Here is a 17,180-nt window from a genome sequence, read left to right on the forward strand (position 1 = left end):
TTTCTTCTTTAGGCATGTTTGTTTACGTTTGTAATAAACAGTTGAAAAAATCCATTATTTGAGGCAGTCGTCAGATTTCGTCGATGTTTGGAGGTCGTTTTTGTAAGAAAATCGAATTTTTACCATGGGGATTTTCTAGAAGTGATCCAAATTGAGCATTTTTAATATAAAAAGTGGGCACGTGATCAACGAACCAAAAGTGACTGTCATCGACGCAGATATCTGAAACGTTTGATCTACTTAACGATGTAAAAACAAAAAAACAGCGTGAGGACATATATATTTAATCGTTTCATTACATGGAGTGGAAAGCATCAACAATAATTAAAAACGAATTTAGCCAGTTTGCGTGCGTGAAGATCATTTGAACGATTAAATTCAAGTTACACGACACCATATACACGCGAATCCTTGTTTTCACTGCTTGAGCAAACAGGCGCTCTTCGTTTGCCAAGTCACGTGCCCTTCAAACAATATTAGACGTGTCGATATCGTAAATTGGCAACGATAAGCATTTGGATCAGATTTTATTGTTTGGTATCCAATATTACGTAAACAAAACAAGAATGCATATAATCGCATTTGAATACATTATATAGGGTTCGTTTATTATATAATTTTTCACCAAGTAACATTATTTACTTATTTAAATTTATCGCTGGGCAATAGATAGGAGCTAGCTGGGAATTCTAGACTCAGCAACTCTGAAACACCTCTTTAATCAACAAATCTCATGGTACATTACGAAATTCGGCTATTTCTACCTTGGCACCAGGTACTAGGAGGATATTTTTCAAAGGATTACGAGCATAATTGTTACTGCCAGCCGTGTCATTGAATCCTTAATTTGCAGCCGAGACCTTTACCCAGAGATGTATCCTAAATATGCGCTACACACGCCCATTTAGAAAGCGGCTATAGCTGATGTATTGTGCGAATATGGTTACAAGAACCAACTTTGGGTTTACCATTAAACTTTGCATGATGGTAATCCCGAGAGCGACAAAATTTATTCTTGTAGTTTTAAAGGCCAGTTGTATTTTCGTACGGCGAAATGCTGTAAGCGGGACCTTGTTCGAAGCAAACGGACCAGTCAATTTAGAAAGTTTTCTCGCTTAATATGCCGCAAAATCAATTTATCATTTGAACATACCAGCTGCTGAAGATACAAGTGAAAATGTATTTGTGTGTAGAAGGAAGCACACGTGTACTTTAAAAAAATAATGTTTGACAAATGTTACGAGCCACAACATTTGATATGGGTAAAATTCCCACTAAAATAAATTTAGATTAGCAATGGAAAAATTCAGGAAGGTGTGCATGAATTTGTCACCAACAATAACAGTCAAATGGGTTAACATGGTGGCTTCATTGAGTTTAGACCTAACATTTTTTAAAGAAAGTTAGAGTAATATCGTGGCAGTGGAATAATTGTATGGAAAATAGCGTTTTTTTAGCTTTAAATTTGATGAAAATTAGACGAATAGTAATACCTAACACTATCTTTTTCATGGAATATACACAGAATTGAATTATATAATTGTATATTTATATCATGTATTTTTATGATTTCTATTTTTCCCATTTTTTAAAGTGGAAGGGCTAAGTGTGAATTTAAAAATCTGTAATCCCTTTTGGAATGCGATCGCTCTATTTGATGAATTAAATCATTTTTTAAAAGTCTGATATACTAATGGGCACAAATTTTAAATATGACACCTTTTATTAGAAGAAAATATACGTTAATCCAATTAATTTGCGGGTTCCTGATTTTACGACTAACACTCCCACATATAGTGCATTTGAAGAGGTCAAATCGAGTTTACCGGTGTGCGGTTTCTCATGTTAAAAAGCCGAGTTTAGGTGTGCAAAATAATTGCAAAAATCGAGAAATTTGCGTATTTTCCAGAAAACACAAGTGAATAACACTGAAATTTTGTAGCTCACAAATTGCCAGAAAATGCAATATTAAGCCTTGAGTTAATAACCTTCAATTTGCGTCCATTTGATCGGTAGGCAAAATGAATCAAAATAGCACCTCCAGGAGATGAGATACCAATATTGATTTCTCAATAATGTGCCTTAAAGTCTTCAACAATGACTTTTATTTATATAAAAATATATTTTTTTATTTGTGGACCTTCTTTATTTTGCTTGATACGAGCCAAAACTGTCTTGCAAGCTGTGCCTTTTGCTACGTAATATTTATTATATTTCCTTTTCAAAATCTGAATTAAAAGATAACTCTTAAAATAAATATAGCTTTTATTCAATCAAATTAATATATAAACTTGAATTCATCACTGTGCATGTCGTTTTTCAGGAGCAAGGGCAGCGTTGGCCTGACTGGCAGCCCTGGCATCACCTCGCGCAACAGGTCCGGCGTGGTAATGTGCGCGAATGGCGTGGTGACGAGGAGCAGTCCGTCCACCTTGAAGCGGGTTGTCGCGGTGGAGCCGCTCGAGGAGGAGGAGGAAGAGGAAGACGAAGACTCTGAGGAGCAGAAGACCGCGGCGGCGAAGAAGAGTCAGCACTCGAGCCCGACGGCGAATTCGCCGGCCGATAAGGCTGATGACGAAAAGGTCGAGAGGCTTCACATGGACGTGACCCAGCTGTCACTCGAGGTAATAAATAAATACTTTCTTCAAGGTACCTTATTGTTAAAATTTAGAAATTTATTGCTATACCTCTGACCTCTAGGTGAGATGGACAGCTTTGTTGAAAGGGATTAATTTTTATATTTTATAGAATTGCTGTATAAACTGGAATAGTGAAGTTTTTGTTGGATTTCTAATTTTTTAACGGAAATAATTTAATACACCAAATTTATAAAAACTGTTCCTGGATGATTATTTTAAGTTGTGGGTTTAATCGCTTTAAATTTAATAATTCATGCTAACTTAATGTTTCCCGGCGTCTCACAGGATTTTCAATATCTCTTCTGTGTATATTTTTCTTTTCCAGGTATTAAAAATATGCTTTAGACTGAATGTTAAATTTCTTTGAGATAAAATTAACTAACTATTTTTATGTAATAATTTTTAGTAAAATAAAATTAAGACTCGATCCCTATGAAAAGACTGATTTTTTTATTCTGCCACAATTCAGGTTAGATCAGCATTGCAAGCCCTGAATCTGCTGGCTCGTCCCTTCAACACCGGCACCCTTGGCCAACCTTTGCAGCGATCATCTAATCCTAACCTGACAAACGCCTCTGTACTTGGCGGTGCAGTCGTGCCTCTTTTGGACCCAAACCTCCTGACCAGAAGCCACAGCCAGCCTGCCGAGCAGTTTTGGAGCGAGGACGAAACATCAAAGAAACAAGGTTGCAATAATTCATATATAATTGATTCTATTTTTAAAACGTTATTATTTTCAGTCGTATATAACTCAATTTTGTCCTTTCTATGCTTGCAGTGAAGGCGACGCAAACTGAAATGTGCCAAATGGAAAGTCTGCGCACCATGATAATGGCTAATCCCGATTTAGCAGCCCAAGTCCTGAAAGACGTTCAGAAGAAAAAGTATCGCAAGAGTGACAGTGACTGCCACTTGAAGAATTACTAAAAAAAATCAGAATCCCTTCTGACAGAGAAAATAGTTTCAGGTTTGAATTTTATTATTTTCACACATCGGTGAAGGATGAATGAACTGATAATGAGTGAAACAGCAACAAATTTTAAAATTATAATTTTAAAGCAGACCATTTCTTTAATTTTGAAGAAATTTTTTATTTTGATAGATCTGCCAAACCTTCACCAAAAGCCATTGATTTCTGATTGGTAGCTTGCAAGCAGCTCATGAGAAAAAATATTATTTCATGTGTTTTAATGAAATTTAATTGGGTTTTCAATTCAGAATAATGTTCAATTAGTTTTAACTTTTATGGAGGTAAGAACAATGTTGACCTCCAATATTTTCCAAGTCTCCTCTTCACATTCCAAAGAGAACAAGAAGCAAATATAATATATCCCCTCTTTTTACCTTTACATTGTGTATTATTTCCTCTTTCGCTTCGCATCTATTCTTGCAGGCCCATCTGCTATAAGCTGAAACCCTTACAAACATTTAAGTGGCTGTTGCGAACAAATGAGATTGCGTTTTCTTTTCTTGCCCCTTCTTAAACTCATAATCAAGGTCTAGTCTTCGTCTGACGATCGGATAATAAAGCATTTCGAGAGAGAAGTGCATTGCCTATTCACTTGCAACATTTTGCACACTTCTTCCTTATTGTACTTGATTCACCTGTAAGAAAAAATTCGCCAGAAAACAGCCACGAAACGGAACACGCAGGATGAATAAAACTTTTGCTGTGATGATTTACTAATATGTGCATAAAGTGTATTAAAACTTGTTGTCTATTTGTAAAATGAAGGAGACGCAGCGCTGATGTTTCTTAAAATTTAAGAGAGACAAATTTAATCTGATGGCACATCGTGTATTCTGTATATTGGTAACATGCACAAAACGTTGTTGTTCTCGTCTCATCTGCAGTTGTGTTCAAAACTGTAATTTTAAGATAAAAATGCTTACAGAGAACTTGAGTAGTTGCAAAATCCAAGAATTTAAAGGCGAGAAAGATGTTGTTATTTTAGATTAAAAACTCTATGTGAATTTTTAATTGCTACATGCTAAGTGAAATGCTGACGAGTTAATTATTCTAAGAGGAAGCTGAGATATATCAAAAGTAATGTGAATACAGAATTGTCTGCCTAATTGTTATATGAAATTGCTGAAGAAAATTTTACTGAATGGAATGGCCTACATGTATTTTTGACTTAGGATAGTTCAGTCCTTCAACGCACTGTCAGGTGCTGAATAGTGTATGTAATCGCAATTTAATAAAATAAGTCTTGTTTTCCATACATTATTATTTCCTTGCGTGCCGCTTCTCTAAAAGATTATTTAATTTGAAAAATGTGAACTTGAAAAAGTTATTAGTGATCGTTGAAATGCAACAGTAGAGCAAAACAAAAAATACATTACTACTTATTTGAAGATTATTAAAGAGATGAAAAGCAAAATTTGAGCAAAACTGACTCGCGGCATCTAGGATTTAGGAAATGTGAGATTGACTGACTATGAGAACCGAATAATGAATTAGAAAAAAATTGGCATAATTGACATTAAGTTATCAGATGCAAGAACAAAATGTGAGGATTTTGAATTTTGGCAATATTGAATTTTAGTACACGTAGAAATTGTTCGTAAAATGTAAATGGCATTCCTTATTTTGTTACGCTTTTTTCATCTTTTAAAAAGGACATATATTAATTTAAAACTAAACATGCACGCCAAAATCCCATGCAATTTTTATGTGTAGTTGTAAAAGTAGATTAAATTAAAAGTTCCAAATAAACATTAAAAATATACACTTAAAAATATTGCAAAAGGGTATGGACTGACATGTCAAGGCTTAACCTTGATTTGGACAAATTAAAAATGAAAAAAAAAATTGGAGAACATAAGGAATAAATTCACGAAGCAAATTTTTGAGACACATTATATAATAACAATTGAGTTTTGTTAGGTTTAAAAGTTCTCGAGTTCAGCGGATATTGAGTTCACTTTTATAAGTATAAATTTTATTTTGAAGCCTCGCATTGTAGACTAAAGAAGCGATTTTTGAATGACTAAAATACAAAAAAACTAGTTTCTGCGTTAATCGTTTTGACAGTTTTTAAATTTATCTGACACGCAGATGTGGTATCTAATGAGAGTATATTAATAAGTTTCTGCTCTTAAATGTGATAAAATCTAAACAAAACTGTTCACAGTTGTATAGAAAAAATCTTTTCAGATTTTTAAAATTGTTGAACAGTTCTGAAATAGGATTCCACAATTTCATCACATGCCTGGTGCTGGCTTCAGGTGTGAAAAATTCGTGGGAACCTAAATGTAAAAAGCTGTTTGGGTGTTCATGTTGTGAGATGAAATTAGAATTGTTTCAAAGCTTTGTGAATCCCTGAAATGACCAGAGTCAAGTGAATCTTAGAATGTGGCTATTTTGTTAAGTGAAAATATGCGAAGGTGAGCAAATGTACTAAAAATAAATGTAGATGACGTTTTGAATTAATAATGCCGAGTTTGATTGTTTCTCATTTTTTTTTATTGAATATAATACGACAGTTACCTTCTCTAATTCAGGTAGTATAAGCGTCTTGTCTAATAATGTTGCATAAAATGTTGGCTGGATAAAATAGTCTCCAACAAAAGAGATAATTATTATTTATTTACTCTTTAAACATGAACAGGTTGTCAGAACATGGCTCCTAGTGCAGATATATATTTTGTTGAAAATGCAGCACAGGTAATTATTCGGAAGGCTCTTATGATTGCTATGAGAAGCAGCAGTAACTTTTATTTATTCATGTTGGCAAAGTTGCTTAGGAATTTTCTTATACCTATGGCTTGGATAAAAGTTTATAAAATACTAGAATAAGAAAGAGTGACAGGTCTTCTCTTAAACACCGCCAAATTATTTGACTATTACCAGTGAGAGCTACTTATAAGCTCGCCGTCTGAACATCACACCAACTTTCAGTTTCCTAACTAACATCACTGCCAATCATAGTTGGATAAGTATATAAGCTTATAACGGCAAGTAAAAAACAATTTCATTACAAAAGAGAATAAATAGGGACTTGAAGCAATTAGAAACCAAATGGCGCCGATAATTTGAGGCTTGGACAGTGCAAATTTAGGGACAAACCATTTAGATGGCAGGCTGAGAGTGGTCCATCATCTTGGAGATCAGACTGCCGTGCATCCTGAAAACAGCAAATATTTGTCAAGACTTGATTAAGAGTAGGGCAGCGTAAACTCACTTTTTGACCATGTGCTCGTAGAGGATGTGTGGCATGATGGTGAGGGTGACAACAGAGCTTGAGTTCCTGATGATGTTGGTAATTTCCTTATCATCCAGACCAATGACATTCTGTCCATTCACTTCCATCAGTTGATGGTCAGTCAAAAGTCTGAAAATCAAAGCAGAAGAATAGTTTGACGTTTGACTAACAACTAATAAGTTTTAATTGTGATTTATAAAAAGGTGTTACAAAATGAGGAAAACTCCCTAGTTGGTGGCGGAAACTTTCTCTTTGTCTGTACCTCAAGGGAGTAACATTTAAAAATTGTGCAAGGAGATCAATAATATAATAAATAGGAGCACTGGATTGTATTGCTATTTTTTCTAATACGGGTGAGCTCGTGCATTCGCCTCTTGACAATCAATACAATCAAAAAATAAAATTTTAAACCTCCAACTAGGGTTTTCTTTTTTCCAATTTTTTAAAATTCATTTATGTCTGGTCCAAGCAATCAGGTAAAATTTGAATAATAATCTCAATTTAGCAAAATATTATTTTCAAAAATAGAAAATTTCTGGAGTATAAAATAAATTTGGTGGATTTACATTAGGGAAATTCATTAAATCTTCTACAGTGGACAAAAATTAAATAATATTGACTTTAAGATATATGGTACGCATAAAACATAAACACTAAACATAATTTTTTTGGTTAAAATGACTGCTTGAGTGATAAATCAAAAGGCATTTTTACCCATTACGAGCTGCAGAAGAGTCCTTTACAAGCCTTGTGATGGTTCCTTTGTTGAACTGGAAACCAATGTGATTTGTCGAGTCCTTGTGCAGCACCACGGTCCGCTCAAAAGGCCTGTTAACAAAATTGTAATGAAATGGGAATTTAAACAAATCATTAGCCATTTACCTGTCCCTGACAATGATCTTGATGTTGTTCTTGTCACACTTCTTCAAGATCCTGTGGCCCTCCTCCATGTCCATGCCAGCGACATCTTGTCCGTTGATCTGCAAAATTTGATCTCCGAATTTGAGACCGGCCAACGCAGCAGGCGAGTTCTTGGAGACCAAGCAAACAAACAGGCCGTTGTTCACAGACCGCAGGCGAAGACCGATTTTGCCTTCGCCATCCTTGCACAACGTCAACTGCAATGCACCACAGGGTTAAATGATGACCTTTTGGGAAATGATGAGGAATCATCCGTTTTTATTGAGTTTTTAAATATTATTTATAAATTCCACGAAAATAATTTGAGGAACTTAAAAACTGTTCAAAATCAATGTGAAATCTTGAATTGAAAATATTGAGCGTTTTATAGTGAAAAGTGCTCCATTTAGAAAAATTAACCGACTATTCTAGCACTTTCAGAGAGATGTGTACGTTTTTTGCAACTTTTCTTAAATTAAAAAAAAATTACTGCTTTAGTCCTATGTCAATTAAACATTGACATGTACTATAGGAATAACTTTTTCCTAGCTCTGATGAAGTTGGCAAATAGCTAAGGTCAATATTTATTCTGCCTATATAAAGACTATTAAAAACAAATTTATGGAACTCAACTAAATCAGTTATTTTCATTTTAAAGTTCAATATTAAACGACAATAAATATTTAAAAAAATATCATGTTGTTTTCAAAGTCCAATTTTCACGCGTTTCTACTCAAAGTTAAAAACTTTACAATGCTGGTGAAACCCAAAATAAAAGTCGACTAACATCTAAAACCATCTGGTTTCGCCTAAAAAATATATTGTTTACGCAATGAGGATATACTCAAAATTTAAAATATTGGCAGATCTATTCAAATTACCTGTTCTGTGGAAGAAAAAAATAATGCGTTATTTCCAAAATGATTCTCTCTTGGCGCGAATCGTGAATTTGACCATGCAAAATCAGCTTACCTCTCTGATTCCGTGCGTCACTTGGGTTTTCTGGAATGCAAGACTCTGGTTGCTTATAGGAGCAACCATTCCACCGCGGTTTTGATACTCTTGCACTTGCTGTGGCAGTGCAATTTCAGTAGCGTGCGGCTGAAAGAGTGTAAAAATAAGACAAAACCAAACAACTGTGCCCAACACATGTGATAAAACACTAATTAAATATAAAATTGAATTAAAATAAGATTTGATAATGTTTTTTTATAACAATTACTTACACTTTCATTAATTCCTGCTGATAAGCTAGGTATTAATAAATACTATTTTCTGATTAAGTTATCAGCTGACGAAAAATGAAAGAATAAACCCACAGCACACTGTCAAATTTTCTGCAAAAACAAAAAGAAAACGTCTGTCGATGACGCACGCTACTCACAAAATGAGTTTGGACGAACTCGTCGGTGATTTGCAATCCCATGAAGTCTCCCAGGGAGGGATATAATTCCCCATTTCCTGCCACCGGGTACGGGGGTGGTGCGTTGGGGTAGGGGGTTGCTTCCTGCGCCACTTCAATCCGCCGCCGCTCTTCCTCCTGTATCTGAGCCTGAACGGGAGACAAAACAAATCATTAAAATTTTGATCCGAACAATCTTATTGGTTTTGCTCACTCTCATCAGCTCATCCACTTTCATATCCTCCAAGCTGGGATACAGAGACATGATGGGTCTGAAACAAAAGATAATCTGATAAGTTAAACCTTGTACTCATTTCCTGGTTTTGTTGTTTCGATGATCTCACCTGCAGTGTACATACATCTTTGATAGTGACAAGAAATTAATAATATTTTTGGTTGTTAAGTTGACGAGAACAATAAGTGCACTGATATGCTGCTTTCAGCTTCCCCCTATTTATAAACGTGGAGCCCCAAAGCAAGACAGGAAGAGGGGGATTCTTTACTGAATGTATCGCCCCTGCTGCAAAAGTGCAAAACCTGACCACTGAGCTCGACAATGTTGTCAGGTGACTGCTCACATGACCGAGCTAAAGCTCTGCGAGCGCTTTTACTTTTGTGCTAATATTCGCACAACCTGGAAGAAAGGTGCGAAGAAGGATCTTACGCTTTCGGAAATCGAGAGTGAAAAAAGTCACAATTATTGCGTACGAGGATGTAACAATTTATCGTCCTGGTCCCGGCAAAATTGCGCAACGTTCAACAAACACCCAAATTTTCATTGTCGAATTGATTGTTGACCTTTTCTTGCAACAAGGAAATTCGCGTTTGTTTGTTGAAAGTTACGCAATTTTGCCGGGACCAGGACGTTATAACTAGCAGAGAACGAGGATGTCCGAGACGTGCGTTGTTAATATGTAATAATTTCCAAAGGCATAATACAAAAAGTTGACACATTATAATAACTGTTAGTTACCGCAAAAAGTGAGTCATTGGTTAAAAATTCAGCTTTCGTTGGCACTAGCATAATAATTTCAAGCACCATATTACAACAGGATTATTAGATACAATCAGATAATTACCTCCCGATAATCCGTACCTTTCGTCTATTGAAAAAGGGGTCGTTTAGGGCGTGCTTTTCCGCAGTTTCCTTTTCCCAGACCAGCTATAGTATCGCCTGAACTTGACTGTCTAGACAGCAAACACAAACCGTGCGCAAGTGTCAATAATCACGTGCGATGACGTCATATGACAAAAATATTATTTTACCAACGTTAGAAACGATTGAAATATAAACTAAAATAAAAAATAAATTAAGAAACAAAGGGAAAATTAAAAAAGATATCAATTGACTCGAAATAATAATTTTCTCACAACACGATAAGTGTTTGGTAAGATGAAAATGCAAATTATCACAAGAAAATTCTTCAATGATTAATATTGTGTTGGCAGCAATGGTCCAGCATGTTACGCCCACTTCGGCTGCAAATCATTGACTAAGTGCAATCAAAAAATATTATTGTTAATTCAAGCTTGTGTACAGCTCCAAGTATTAAGAGTTGATCTATGTCACTCAAAACAGCAGCCGTGGTGGCAACTCGCGTATCGGCGCCGATCGGCGCCGCCAGCCTCGCCAAGCAGGCGTCGCTGTCCTCTTGTTCATGCCGTCGCACCAGCACAGCTTTTCCGGCTCTCTCTAGTCAACTCGGCCGCTCTGTCGGCGGAGCCGTCGGCGTCCAGTTGCGGCGCCACATCACGACAAAGTTCAGCAGCAGCGCGACAGACTCGACGCAGAAAATACCACTCACCAAGCAGCAAGCCGAGGACCTGGTTTTGAAACTGACCGAAGAGGAGCAGAAGGTGCTCATGTCTGCCATCCAGACTTTCCAGTCCGAGAAAACCAGGAAGGAATATAAAGGTTAACGCTGAATTTGTTAAATTAAAGAGATTCTAAAATTAATTTGGCTGTATAAAAATCATGTCATAATGATCCTCTGGAAACGTTTATTAAAATCTGATTATATCTAATAATTAGATAAATGTAAAATGTATGAGAGATTCATTGCAACTTGTTTTATTCTTTCAGTCATTTTCAATGTGTAGACTAATTTTCAGGGCAACTTGCTGGCTGGAGATGGCGTTCAAAGCTGGGTCGGCCATCCTCTGTGCCCAAGCTGGGCAGCGCAGACGTCACTGGTTCCTATTGCCCCCTGCCTGAGGACTGGCTCGATAAAAAATTTGGTACATTTCAGCGTTTTTGATCTCGCATTGAGAGGTGCTTGGTGGTGGTGGCGCAGACAATTTATCATTATTTATCGTAGTAGTTCAATTATCAATATCCATTCTCATCAGATATTTTCATTCCTCCCGCTCAACCCTTTGTCCGAAAAATAGGATGGAAACGTAAGAAACTAAAGCAGTGTGTGTTAGCTGACTTGTTTTGCCTCACTTTAGTAGATGTTTTCTTTCAATCCGTTTTCTATCAATAAATCTGCAAATTTTTCTTTAAAAAACCAATAAAAAATACAGTTCTATGTCCGTCAAATCATTCTGCACTCTCTGTCTCTTTTTCAATGTCCGGAAAACTCTGCATGAGTGTTGCAACAACTCTTCTTTCTAAACTGAAATTAGCGTTGGTAGACTCATATTCACGGAATTTAGTAAATTAAACTGTTTGTTATCTCTTGAAATACATGATTTATGCCTTTTCACAATTCCACAGCTGAAACGCTGCCAGCACCAACAACAAAGGAGTTGGCGTACCGTAAGTGTCAGCAGATACATACACTGAGCAAATAATCATGAGTTCTTTTGACTGCTTCAGTTGGTCTCCACAATGCGCTGCCATTCATTGGTTTCGGGTTTCTGGACAATTTCATCATGATAGTCGCTGTAATATGATCGTGATATTCTAAACCTGAATTAATCAGTGATTCACGGCAGGGCGACTACATCGACTTGACCATTGGCACGACTCTCGGCATCAGCACAATGGCAGCAGCTGCCTTGGGAAACACGATCTCTGATGTTGCAGGAATTGGCTCTGCCTGGTATGTTTTTCATTGCTTATCTTGAGGATATGAATTGGAGGTTATCTGCAGTTAGCACAAAAATTCGTCCATGTCCCCTTCTATTCACATCTCTTAAATTATAAAAAATGAGACAGCAAAAATAGGGAGATAAGGAAAGTTTAAAAAGTTAAGTTGGTAGTCGTCCAGCACACCTAGATTTTTCTGGGGCTTTGTATTGAATTGACAAAAATTTTGCTGTAAATTTAAATAACTATTCAACCTGCAGAGCTAAGCAAAGCAACGTCTGAAACCGTTTAAAACTGCGTTTAAACCGAATTTAAACTGTCTTATTGCTGCCAGGTTTTTCTTCCCAAATTGATCCATGAATCAAAGCAACAAAATAATTTTGTGGATGGGAGATTTTTAGCTCCAGAGAAAAAAATCACCGTTTCTCTATAATTCGATAATTTATTTTAAACACATTATTTCTTTTTACAGGTATGTGGAGAGCATTGTGCAAAAATTTGGCTTTAAGCCTCCGCCATTGTCGCCGATCCAGCTCGACATGAAAAGCAGTCGGAGGGTCGCTAACTTTGTAAGTTGACTGCTACAATAATTTCGTTTTCATTTAACTCAATATTTTTTCTTTCCCAGGGCCGGGCAATTGGAGTTAGTCTTGGGTGCTTACTCGGCATGCTGCCACTTTGGTTTTTGCCGACTGCACACAAAAGAGAGTCCGCAGAGCAGACTGATGATGTTCCTTCGGCTGACGAGGAACAAGTTATTTCAACACCAATCTCTGGCTAAACAGCTAGCACTTTTAGGAATTTCGTCTCTAAGACCCCAAGGTACTTACAGTTAGCTTCACAGTCTTCCTAGGAAAGGAGACGAAAAGCCTGTCTTCTAAATCTATATTTTCCTTCTAACTGACAAATTAGGGAACCATTCCTTATAAAATTTAAGGATCGCGCACACAGCTTTATGAAAAGTATAATAAACGGCAACTAGCCTCTCGTTGATGTGTTTAGCATGTAGAAAAGTCCAAAGCTGCTCATTATTTAATGAATACTTAACCACACAAGAAAGTCGGTACGTCCACAAAATGCACTTTGATTAGCAAAATCAATAAACAAGGAGGCACAACAAACACAATAACTAAGTGAGAGCTTATACAAGGCCAGCTATTGAGGTTTTTAAGAATTATCTATTCACAGCTCTCTTCAGTTGTTGAGTTACCAAGTACAAAGAGACACCATATATTATGATAATATAAGATTTAAAAGTCTCCCCCATCCCCTTGTTCTGTTCTAAACCCATTTTTCATCTCAAGAGCTGGAGAAACAAATGTTTATTGGGATCAAATCAGTAAAAGATGTGCTATAGTGCTTAGATTATGGTAGGAATGTTCCAAATATGTAATACTGGAAAGAAGCAAGTCCATTAAAGCTGCTTTAAGAAAATTTAGCGTAGCTGAAAAAAATTGATGTTATATTCTAGTTATCGCACACTTTTTAATATTGTTGGTATTTCTTGTATACACTTGTATACTTCTTCAGGTTGTGCTTGACTGGACAACGTGATCTAATTTTATTCTGTTTGTTTTACGTGAAAATATTTGTATTTTCAATCAGGAATTCTGTGATTTATCGTGTATCAGCTAGAGAGAAGAATCTACTTTTTAAAAATAACACTGCCGCCTTGCATATGAATCCCTTTAAAAAGATTGCTATAATGTATAGACTTGTATTTTTTATTAACTGTCTCCAATCAACATGCTTCAAAGCTGATTATCTAGGCTCAAATTAACGCTTTAGTACTGTTTTGGTAGACGTTGAGTTTTAGTTTTCAAAATATAACGCTTAGCTGTTCTTTCACCATAAATTATTGATGCTATTTCAAATAATGTTGTACGTTGTGTCACAAATATATAAATCTCGACCAAGAGGAAAACATCTTAGTTTCATTTAAACTTACATGTTCGTCAAAGAAAACCAATATTTTATTTTCATTTGATTTTGCAAGTATTTTTGAGAAAAATCCCCCTGAAACTAAATGTGTTTGAAAATTATACTTTGATCATAACTAATATATTGCTCAATTTTTTATATATTATGTATGTTGAGAAACCTCTCCACGGGTTTAAGCTATATTTATGTTCCTTTTTCTTTGAATAACTGATAAAATCATAAGCGGGGTATGCAAAAGTACATATTTTGTCATTAGTTTTCAATTGTTTAAATAAAGTAAAAAATATAACGAAGCCGTTGGCTCGCATTGTTTGGCGTGAAGCTGCAAGGTGAGAATCTGAGGTGTGCGGGCTAATTGGGGCCTACATTTGATTCCCTAGCGCATTGCAATGACGAGATCATTCGGATGTGGATGGATTGCGAAAGCTTTCCGACTCACTACTTTCCAGCATGCGTGAATCAATGTCACGGAACGAATGTATATGGCGTTTTAATTTAATATCCAAGTGCGGGGGCAAAAACATGAGCTGATAATCCTTTTCTGTTCTGAGCTTTCTCCAACGGCGCTCGCGTTCTCATGATAATCGTGATATTTCTGGGGTGGGTAGTTTTCGCGAGTTGTTCGCTATCAAGAGGTCGCCCATCTCAAAAAAGAAGACCCGATACAAAATCACTCCAAAAAATTTAAACAGTATTAAAATAAATTGAAATTTCCACTTTTGCTTGTTGAAAATGATTTAGATAAGAACACGAAAAGATAGAATTCAATTTAAGAGAATTACACGCAAGTATAATTTTAACTATGCGCACTCCCTTTGCAGAGGTGCATGTTTCAAATTTTGCTGTCTCGTTATGTTTAGAAGAAAATCTCACAGTTGGAAAGGAAGAGATAGGCAATCCTTCGGATAGCTTGGATGTGCGGGTTGCATAATGCTAAAAACCTCGTAATCCGTACATGTTTATAACTACTCAGACCACTTGGTTATATATTCAATACTCAATATTAATTGATCACAAGTTTTGCATCTTCAAACTGGATTTTCCTTCCCGAAAACGAGATAATATGTACTCATTGACAATCAAGGACACAATATTGCTACGCTCAGATCATATCCATTCTCTGATTTATGCGAGAATTTTGGGAAAATGCTCTCACTATAGAGACGCTAGGATCATCGTGGGCTGTTGAGACATTTTGAGCGTACTGTATGCGCATACGCAAAAATGCAAATTACAGGAGCCCTACAGTCAATCACAGTTCACCGATTTAAATTATTCGCAGTGCTTGTTGTTCGGTCGCTATAGTTATCGTATCACGCGGCTGCCACGCTGTATGGTCGAGCGGTGCACTCAGCAAGACACGCCATAGCTTTTCAAAACTTACAAAATGCTGAGCATGAAGAAATAGTGTCTAGTCCACTGGTGCACCGGCTAGCTGGGCCATGTCAAAAAGTGCATAATATGCAGAGGCAGGTGGAGATCGGGGAGGGGGTGGTTTAAATAAAAAAATCAGCTCCCTATACAATTTTCGGAAGAGTGGGTATAAAGTCATCGTGTACATATTATCCCTATCACATTGCCACTATTTTTCTTGAAATTCTGAGAGATAATTTGAACAGAATTTTTAAAAAATCGTATATTTATCATGTTAATTTCACATTTCTTTCATTCGCTTTGATATTTGCTTGTAAGTTCCCAATTTACAATTTATCATTAATGAGAATTAAAAATACATTGTTTGAATGAGTAGGCTTTCACCACCATAAATTCAAAATCTTATTCTCTTTGGATATTTTCCTTGCATTTTCCAAGATAATTGAGTAAATTTTAATATTAAAATTTTGAAGAATTCACTAGTTATGGGTCTGGGTTAATTTTTATCTTTTTGTTTTTAAATAGTTATTATCTTGAGTGTACACACAGTTTACGCGTGAGGAAAAAAATCTGAATAATTCGCAAAAGTAAAGAACAGCTTGTATGCGATTTGGGGGTAAGTGTGTTAACCTTCAGAGTGCGAGACCATGACATCTGTTTGCACGCCCTTGTCTGGCAGATTATCTAATTTCGACAATAGACCTCGCGGCGGCGGCGGCGGCGGTGGCTTGACTGAATAATACAACGCGCGCGCGGCGAAAAGCAAGATTAATTGTTGGCAATTTTTCGGCTCGTGAGCGAGGTGGTGAAGTTTTTTGGGGTTGCCCTTGCTTCTAGCACTAATATTGTTTCCAGCAGCGAGAGAGAGAGAGAGAGAGAGAGAGAGAGAGAGAGAGAGAGAGAGAGAGCTGCTGGGATCAAATCCGGGGGTGCGGAGAGCGGCCGCCGACTCGGGGGTGCAACAGGTTGCTACTAAAACAAATATCAACTGTCATTTGTCTGTGTTGCCAGCTTTTTTCGTAAGCACACGTTAAACAGCACACTCCTCCATGTTCTCTCTCTCTCTCTCTCTCTCTCTCTCTCTCTCGCTCTCTCTCTCTCTCGCTCTCTGCGGCGTTCACTCACACTGACACTCACTTAGCACCCCTTGCTCCCGAGCCTCTCCCTTTTGACTCTTGAACTGGTGCTTTATATTTCATTAAACAATTCGTCCGCGATGATTGTGCTCTGACGACTAATTGATTTGGTAACTGGGCAACTTGTAATGTTGCTCAGATTGGCTCACTCAGAGCGATAATTGTTCTAACTTGGTCCCTTGAATGGTGAAATCTGGGAATATGTATTGTATTTTATTGACTTAAAGATTTAAATAAAAAAATTGCGTTTACTGTGCGAAATAAATCTGCCTTATATTTTTGTTGACAGCATTGATTAAAATATGCACATTGATTTTACAAATCATAAAACTTTCTGTAAAAATGTAGTCGATTTCAGCCGTATGGCCCACTTAATCAGTCTCGCTATGTAGTGTGCTCTCCTTGAGTTGCGGCGCACGCATGCACATCCTTCCACTTGCGTGCCAAGTGATATCATAATGTTGTGTGGCAATAAAAGCTACAAGGCTCGAAACAAAAAAAAAAAATAATAATTGAAGGGAAATAAAATATGAATTTTTGCTCTAC

General features: G+C 36.6%; 3 protein-coding genes across 5 annotated transcripts in view; 2 read left to right on the forward strand and 1 right to left on the reverse strand.

Moving 5' to 3' along the window:
* Elk (Eag-like K[+] channel) overlaps window positions 1-4,864 on the forward strand; it is a 55,214-nt gene extending 50,350 nt beyond the window's left edge. The window contains exons 15-17 of the mRNA XM_065496356.1: window positions 2,324-2,624; window positions 3,109-3,325; window positions 3,418-4,864. Of these exons, the coding sequence (XP_065352428.1) occupies window positions 2,324-2,624; window positions 3,109-3,325; window positions 3,418-3,566 (667 nt within the window). The 3' untranslated portion in view covers window positions 3,567-4,864. The remainder of the gene's footprint in view (window positions 1-2,323; window positions 2,625-3,108; window positions 3,326-3,417) is intronic.
* Window positions 4,865-6,185: 1,321 nt separating this feature from the next.
* Window positions 6,186-10,389, reverse strand: LOC135947469 (syntenin-1-like). Of its 3 annotated transcripts, none has more exons than XM_065496361.1 (8): window positions 10,229-10,389; window positions 9,364-9,421; window positions 9,132-9,299; window positions 8,720-8,848; window positions 7,730-7,965; window positions 7,562-7,675; window positions 6,827-6,976; window positions 6,186-6,769 (listed from the first exon to the last, which is right to left on the reverse strand). In XM_065496361.1, exons 2-8 carry the CDS (start codon window positions 9,412-9,414, stop codon window positions 6,715-6,717), a joined length of 903 nt encoding a protein of 300 aa, XP_065352433.1. In that variant the 5' UTR covers window positions 9,415-9,421; window positions 10,229-10,389; the 3' UTR covers window positions 6,186-6,714. The 3 variants fall into 3 exon arrangements, with proteins under 3 accessions (XP_065352433.1, XP_065352434.1, XP_065352431.1); XM_065496362.1 differs by having other exon boundaries at window positions 9,364-9,438; window positions 10,229-10,371; XM_065496359.1 differs by lacking the exon at window positions 10,229-10,389 and adding an exon at window positions 9,494-9,585.
* Window positions 10,390-10,611: 222 nt separating this feature from the next.
* LOC135947468 (uncharacterized) lies at window positions 10,612-14,102 on the forward strand. Its single transcript, XM_065496358.1, has 7 exons — window positions 10,612-11,064; window positions 11,262-11,387; window positions 11,869-11,910; window positions 11,971-12,038; window positions 12,090-12,196; window positions 12,656-12,752; window positions 12,812-14,102. Exons 1-7 carry the CDS (start codon window positions 10,713-10,715, stop codon window positions 12,962-12,964), a joined length of 945 nt encoding a protein of 314 aa, XP_065352430.1. The 5' UTR covers window positions 10,612-10,712; the 3' UTR covers window positions 12,965-14,102.
* Window positions 14,103-17,180: the final 3,078 nt, after the last annotated feature.

The sequence above is a fragment of the Cloeon dipterum genome, chromosome X (assembly GCF_949628265.1).
Source record: "Cloeon dipterum chromosome X, ieCloDipt1.1, whole genome shotgun sequence".
Classification (NCBI taxonomy): domain Eukaryota; kingdom Metazoa; phylum Arthropoda; class Insecta; order Ephemeroptera; family Baetidae; genus Cloeon; species Cloeon dipterum.

What these genes read in the sequence shown, in the direction of transcription:
- LOC135947469 (XM_065496359.1), bottom strand. An exon ending in AAGATCATTGTCAGGGACAG is followed by an intron (nt 7,676 to 7,729) that starts GTAAATGGCTAA and finishes TTTTGTTAACAG; the next exon opens with GCCTTTTGAGCGGACCGTGG. An exon ending in TCTTCTGCAGCTCGTAATGG is followed by an intron (nt 6,977 to 7,561) that starts GTAAAAATGCCT and finishes TTTGATTTTCAG; the next exon opens with ACTTTTGACTGACCATCAAC.
- LOC135947468 (XM_065496358.1), top strand. Translation starts at nt 10,713, where the DNA reads ATGTCACTCAAAACAGCAGCCGTGGTGGCAACTCGCGTATCGGCGCCG. An exon ending in AACCAGGAAGGAATATAAAG is followed by an intron (nt 11,065 to 11,261) that starts GTTAACGCTGAA and finishes ACTAATTTTCAG; the next exon opens with GGCAACTTGCTGGCTGGAGA. An exon ending in CTGGCTCGATAAAAAATTTG is followed by an intron (nt 11,388 to 11,868) that starts GTACATTTCAGC and finishes ACAATTCCACAG; the next exon opens with CTGAAACGCTGCCAGCACCA.